Source organism: Drosophila melanogaster, chromosome 3L, assembly GCF_000001215.4.
Source record: "Drosophila melanogaster chromosome 3L".
Taxonomy (NCBI): Eukaryota; Metazoa; Arthropoda; class Insecta; order Diptera; family Drosophilidae; genus Drosophila; species Drosophila melanogaster.
In genome coordinates this window covers 18,916,045-18,922,350 of record NT_037436.4, presented here as the reverse complement: position 1 = coordinate 18,922,350, position 6,306 = coordinate 18,916,045, and the positions used below count along the sequence as shown (strand labels likewise).

At 45.2% G+C, this 6,306-nt stretch overlaps 3 protein-coding genes across 5 annotated transcripts; 2 read left to right on the top strand and 1 right to left on the bottom strand.

Moving 5' to 3' along the window:
* The first annotated feature begins 242 nt into the window (after positions 1 to 242).
* On the top strand, positions 243 to 1,921 carry CG3819 (uncharacterized protein). 2 transcript variants are annotated; one of them, NM_001275098.1, is made up of 2 exons: positions 243 to 394; positions 652 to 1,921. In NM_001275098.1, the coding sequence occupies exons 1-2, from the start codon at positions 259 to 261 to the stop codon at positions 1,785 to 1,787; spliced, it is 1,272 nt and encodes a 423-aa protein (NP_001262027.1). In that variant the 5' UTR covers positions 243 to 258; the 3' UTR covers positions 1,788 to 1,921. The 2 variants fall into 2 exon arrangements, with proteins under 2 accessions (NP_001262027.1, NP_649078.1); NM_140821.5 differs by having other exon boundaries at positions 652 to 1,827.
* Positions 1,922 to 2,031: 110 nt separating this feature from the next.
* Positions 2,032 to 3,127, top strand: CG18223 (uncharacterized protein; the record flags this gene model as incomplete). Of its 2 annotated transcripts, none has more annotated exons than NM_140820.2 (3): positions 2,032 to 2,343; positions 2,403 to 2,679; positions 2,729 to 3,127. In NM_140820.2, exons 1-3 carry the CDS (start codon positions 2,051 to 2,053, stop codon positions 3,125 to 3,127), a joined length of 969 nt encoding a protein of 322 aa, NP_649077.1. In that variant the 5' UTR covers positions 2,032 to 2,050. The 2 variants fall into 2 exon arrangements, with proteins under 2 accessions (NP_649077.1, NP_001262026.1); NM_001275097.2 differs by having other exon boundaries at positions 2,032 to 2,347; positions 2,729 to 3,125.
* CG6839 (uncharacterized protein) lies at positions 3,092 to 4,770 on the bottom strand (the record flags this gene model as incomplete). Its single annotated transcript, NM_140819.2, has 2 exons — positions 3,092 to 4,250; positions 4,605 to 4,770. 2 exons carry the CDS (start codon positions 4,768 to 4,770, stop codon positions 3,124 to 3,126), a joined length of 1,293 nt encoding a protein of 430 aa, NP_649076.1. The 3' UTR covers positions 3,092 to 3,123.
* Positions 4,771 to 6,306: the final 1,536 nt, after the last annotated feature.

The following is a 6,306-nucleotide window of genomic DNA, read 5'->3' as shown; positions in this document are numbered from 1 at the left end:
CCACACGGATCGCAGCCATTTAATTTGGCCCACACTCGGGAATACGCCTAATCATGGGGGCCAAAACTAATTAAATGATAATGCCGGCGGTGGGAAGTTAGCAGCCGAATCTGGGGACACGTGAAGCAATCAAAGCATCAGCAAGTGCCGGTATCAACCCGCAAACATGGTCGCAATCAGGGGAATCTAATCAATCATCGGACATCCAGTTGGTTTAAAAGCACCCGGCCTTCCCGAGGTCCAAATCAGTTGCGAAACATGAAGTGCCTAGTGTTGATTGCCTTCAGTGGCCTCTTCTTGGCCAGTGCCCAGGCCCGAATCCTTCCCGCGGAGGATCTCCCCTGGGAGTTGCCAGAAGTTCCGGTAGCGGTCAACGAGATTGAACCCAGAGCAGGTGACTACTAAAACGTAATTAAACTCATTCTTTCATTTTTGGACATTTAAAAAATTTAAAAAAATCTTTAAAAATTTAAAGACCGATAAACTTGTTTAATCAAAACTACTTACAATGGCATAAATTCTATTTTACCAATAACAGATATTCAATGGGAATGGGAAATATTCTCTTAATTAAAATACTGATTTAATTACAATATAATTTACAATACCTTCTACATTTATAAATATAATTGAAAATATTCTTTATCGTAGCTGGTTGTTCAATTAAGATCCGCAGCTCTGAGCTGAAGGATCCCCAGCCTCTGCTGATTAAATCGGACACCTCTGAAATCGTTGGATTCTCGGACACCGGCTATGTGGACGTGGACAAGGACAAGACCATCGAATTCCACTGCACCAGCAGCCTGGCTTCCCCTCTGTCTGGAAAATCCGTGACCGCCAAGTGCGTGGGTGGCACCACCTTCAAGATTGACGATAAGGAGCACGATCTGTCCGCCATCAAGTGCACATCGTGGCCAGTTTTTGTGGGCAAGAAGTCCGGATCCAGCTGCAATGGTGGCACCACGCTGATCAAGGTGGGCTTTGAGCTCTCCGGCTCACGATTCGCAACGCAGTACGAGGTATGCTTCAACGAGGACGAGGAGGTGACCAGGTACGTCTATCATCGCCTGGAACCGGGAAACAACTACTATGCCACCGGAGTGGATCGCATTACATTTGGAGCCGGCGGCTATTTCGCGGGTAAGAATGTGGACAAGCTATACACGCAGGCTGTTCAGAAGGAGACCATCGACAAGGAGCTGGACATGGATTCATCCCGTTTCTTTGACTCGGCCAAGAACATCTTCCTGGCCCGTGGTCACATGGGTGCCAAGGCTGACTTCGTATTTGCCCCGGAGCAGAGGGCCACCTTCCTGTTCATCAACGCTGCTCCTCAGTGGCAGACCTTCAATGCTGGTAACTGGGCTCGCGTGGAGGACGGAGTTCGTGCCTGGGTGGCCAAGGAGAACAAGCACGTGGAGTGCTGGACGGGAGTCTGGGGTGTTACCACGCTGCCCAACAAGAATGGGGAACAGAGGCAACTCTATTTGTCCCACGATAACAACGGCAACGGTCTGATTCCAGTTCCCAAGCTATACTTCCGAGTGGTAATCGAACCATCCACCAAGAAGGGCATCGTTCTGATCGGCGTCAACAATCCCCATTTGAGTTTGGAGGAGATCAAGCGGGACTACATCCTGTGCACGGACGTCAGCGACAGGATCAACTGGATCAGCTGGAAGAAGACGGACATCACCGCCGGTTACTCCTACGCCTGCGAGGTTCCGGAGTTCCGCAAGAAGGTGACGCATCTGCCCGAGTTCTCCGTCAGCGGACTGTTGGTCTAAACTGGTTATGTTTGAAATAATAAATAATACCTTTACATCGAAACACTTTGATTTGTTTTTAAAACATCTGCAACAAGGAAACTTTTGAGAAAATACTGGAGAAATAAATAATTTGAGAAAAAAATGGAAAAAATATGAATGAATTCGTTTATATTTTTAAGATTGCATACGATAAATCCATTACAACCATTTTCCATTTTGAGTAGATTGGCGAAATCAAATAATGCATTTGTTACCTGTCAAAAAATATTTAAAATTCTCCAATGTTGCTACTGAAATATGGAGTATCTAGGAAAATCTTCAGTTTCCTACTGTTCCTCTTGTTGCTTCTGCCGATCCTTGACGCCGGTGATCCGATTGGCAGCCACTTCGTCCGCCGGCGGGCTAAACGCCTTTCCAGTCCCTATTTCGACAAGGAAAAAACGTTGGTTCTGGCCAAATATGTAGTCTCGATTCGATCCCGAAGACCCCACAAGTTATTTGGCGACAATCACTTCTGCGGTGGCGTGATCATATCGAGAACCTACATCCTCACCTCCGCCCACTGCGCCATGGAGTAGGTATAGAAAAGATCAATATATAATTGACTGTTATGTCCTTTAATCAATGCAAAAGTAAGCGCAAGATCGTACATCGCAGTCGGGTGTTGGTGGTTGTGGCTGGAACCACAAATCGTCTGAAATCCCGCAAAGGACTCTCTTTAAACATGGAGGTGAAGAAGATCTTTGTCCCAGACAAGTTCACAGTATTCAATACGAACAACATTGCGCTGATGATGCTGGCCAAAAAACTACCCTTGGACAATCCGCTTGTGGGTGTGATCAATCTGCCTACGGCTGACCCAGAACCGGGTTTGAACTACACGGTGCTGGGCTGGGGAAGGATCTTCAAGGTAAGTTGTGGTAGTTACGAACTATAAGTAGGTTTATTATTAACTATAGGGCGGTCCCCTGGCCTCGGACATCCTGCACATTGACGTGGAGCTATTGCCCCGGGATATCTGTGAGAAGAAAGTCCACATCTTCAAGGAGGAGATGATGTGCGCCGGAAATCTGAACAACACCATGGACGAGAATCCCTGTGCCGGTGACACCGGAAGCCCACTGATTTTCAACGAAACAGTCTTTGGTGTGGTTAGCTACCGAGTAGGCTGTGGATCTAAAACTTTGCCCTCCATTTATACCAACGTCTACATGCATATGGACTGGATTAATGGCATTATGAACAATAATGAAGCGAACCGATTGTGTTACTCTCCCAACTATCTATTCACCACCATTGGTATAATCATTGGAAATAAAATTCTGAAAAGTTGGGGATTTTATTTGATCACCATTTAAACGAGGAGACCTCCCTTGGCGGTCAAAGCGGGCAGGTGCTTCACGGTCTTCAGGAAATCGGCCACCTCGCAAGCATAGGACCAACCGGCCTTGATGTCTGTAGTCTTCCAGTTGATGTAGGTCACCTGATCGCTGACATCGTCACAGATGACATAGTCGCGCTTGATCTGCTCCTCGGTGAGATGGGGATTGTTGACGCCCACAAAGACAATGCCCCTGTGGGAGGAGGGATCGATGACAACGCGGAAGTAGAGCTTCGGCACGGGGATCAGGCCATTGTTGTTGTCATCCTTGGCCAGATAAAGCGGCGTCTCCACACCGTCCTTGTTGGGCAGAGTGGTCACGCCGTAGACACCGGTATAGCAGTTCACGTTCAGCTTGTTCTTGGAGACCCAGGCCCTCAGACCATCCTCCACACGAGCCCAGTTTCCGGCATTGAAGGTCTGCCACTGAGGAGCGGCGTTAATAAACAGGAAGGTTGCCCTCTGCTCGGGAGCGTAGTCGAAATCAGCCTTGGCACCCAGGTGACCACGTGCCAGGTAGACATTGCTGCTACTATCGAAGTACTTTTCCGCATCTCCGCCCAGTTCATTGTTGATGGTCTCCAGCTGGGTGGCTTGGGTGTACAGTTTGTCCACGTTCTTTCCATCAAAGAAGCCAGCCGTTTGGAAGGTAATTCTAGCCACTCCGGTCTCGTAGTAGTTGCTTCCGGGCTCCAACTTGTGGCGAGTGTATCGGGTCACTTCCTCCTCTTCGTTGAAGCAAATCTGCATCTGCTCGGCAAACCTCGATGAGGTGATCTCGAAACCTACGCGGATCACAATGCCACCGTTGCAGGTGGCTCCGGACTTAACAGCCTTGAATCCCGGCCAGGATTTACAGTACAGGTCCTTGAACTCGAAGTTAGATCCGCCCACGCTGAAGGTGGTTCCACTCACACAACTGGCGGTAAGCAGATTCTCCGAATGAGTGTTGAATCCTGAGGGACACCACAGCTGCAATGAGCCGCCCGACTCGAATTCCATGACACCGACGTCGGAAAAGGGATAAAAGTCCTCGGAATCGGTTTTCAGGTACACTGGCTCGGGACTGGGCAATCCTCCGCGAATAGTAACACTGCAGGCTGAAAAAACATATTAGTTGCCAAATTTATTTAAATTTTACAACTGAAATAATTTACTTGGTTGGAAGAAAGGACTCGCAGTCAATAGAAATTATTTATCTATCTATTTTGGGCTCTTTAAATTAATCTTTAGAATCCTAATATTTATATTTTCTATCTTTTATAGTTCCCGAGATCTCTAAGTTAATAAAGTAAGTACACGTAACTATCTATCCTGATCAAGACTATATATATATAAAATCATTTTAACTAGGGGTTAAATATACATATATACACAAATTCAAAAATTGTACGAACTTGAAAATAATGCATTTCAGTAGTATTATATGATGCAATTAAATTAAATCGACCTACCTCCTGCACGACCCACGGGCTGAGGTGGCGCCACAGCAATCCGTTCGAAGATCCCGTCATCCTCGACCACTGGAGGAAGCTCCACCTCCGGACAGGGAACTCGAGCCCAGGCAGCCGGAGCCGCCAGCAGGCCAACTACCAGCAATGAGAATCGGATGCACTTCATTTTAGATTTAACAAACAAACGGCCTTTGAGGCATCTTTAAATAGCCCACGACCATATCGCGCAAATTAATGAAAAATAGTTAATGAAACGAATCTCGCCATTCTGACCATTATCTCTGCAAAACAATGAAATATTGGTCTTATCTATTCACGTGAAGTGTCGAAGTGTGCGGATTTTTACGGTCCTACGTAGACCCATTCATTCGAGCTTAATTGGTTTGAGACACTTAGTGCTTTTTTGGACAAGTGGGAAAGTTATGGGAATTACCCAAACAATGCAGATAATTTGTAGCTACAAAAATAGAACGTGTTTTTTAGGCGTTTAGAACTTAAAGTATATCTTTGGCGTACTTCTGGTATTACATTTCATATCTTATCCAAAGATTTGTAGTGCGTATTTTTATGACTTACACAAGGTACAATCGCTTAATTACTTCTGAAACATATTTGCTTTCAAGAATGTGTAGGTATTAAGATTTCCGATACATATTTTTTTATTTTACCATGTATTTTTATTCAAATATGATACACATTATATGTAATACAGTTCATTTCCAATCTAGTTATTACATTTCCACAAATCAACAGTCATTTATGATTGGCCATCTAAACTAGCAGTTGATGAGCTACGCAGACCTTCGGACGCCTAATTAAGTTATTTAATCAGCAGTCAAGGCGAGTGCTTTCCCTCAGGTTCTCGTTTCACTTAGCAATAATTTATAATCAACAAGTAATTAATGCTTATGGCCGCAGCAGGATTCGAATTGCTGGTAGCGGTTGGAATTTCCTAGGCCTTTCAAGGATATCGAGAAATTTGAACGTATGAATAGCTGGGCTGGTGGCTGGTAGACTGGGCAAAAAGCCTCAAAAGAGCCAAGGAATGTGCTCGTTAATCATTATCTGGCGCCATCTAGCGGCTGCTTCCCGCCCTCTGAGGTCATTTATCTATATCGAATCAATTAGCGAACACCTTGAAGCCTTCGTTGCTGAATATGGTGAAAAGGCATGGCAACCACGTTGCTCCCTTTGTTAGGATTTCCTTTCGTCCTTGCTACGTGCCAATTTGGCTCGTTTTGTTCGCTCATTCGTAAATCTAAACAAATCATCAATTTTCACAAATTATACGCGATACCCATCTGCGCCGTCCGGGTTTTCTGGCTGTTTCTCCGTATCCGTCCAAGTTACCGTTTCCGGCTGAAGGTCCTTTCTCCTTGGGATTGGGGCCTAATTGCCCGACTATCTGCTTTCGCTGCTTTTCGTGCCGTGCGACGCTGTTCATTTTACATTCCATTAATTAATGTCAATGGCCGACGAACTTTGACATATTGAGCTTTATTTTATATCCCTCTTGATGTCCCCGATGGGGATTTTGGGGGGTTTGGCTAATGGAGCGTTTACTGTTGGATAAGTGTTTGCTTGATTGAGTTCGGTGCGCAATTTATGAAATTGTAGCTTTTAAAATAATATACCTGAAAATCATATAGGCACTTACATTCATAATTGCATAATTAGTAAATCAATTCAAAAAATAAATTTC

What these genes read in the sequence shown, in the direction of transcription:
- CG3819 (NM_001275098.1), top strand. Translation starts at nt 259, where the DNA reads ATGAAGTGCCTAGTGTTGATTGCCTTCAGTGGCCTCTTCTTGGCCAGT. An exon ending in CGAGATTGAACCCAGAGCAG is followed by an intron (nt 395 to 651) that starts GTGACTACTAAA and finishes TCTTTATCGTAG; the next exon opens with CTGGTTGTTCAATTAAGATC.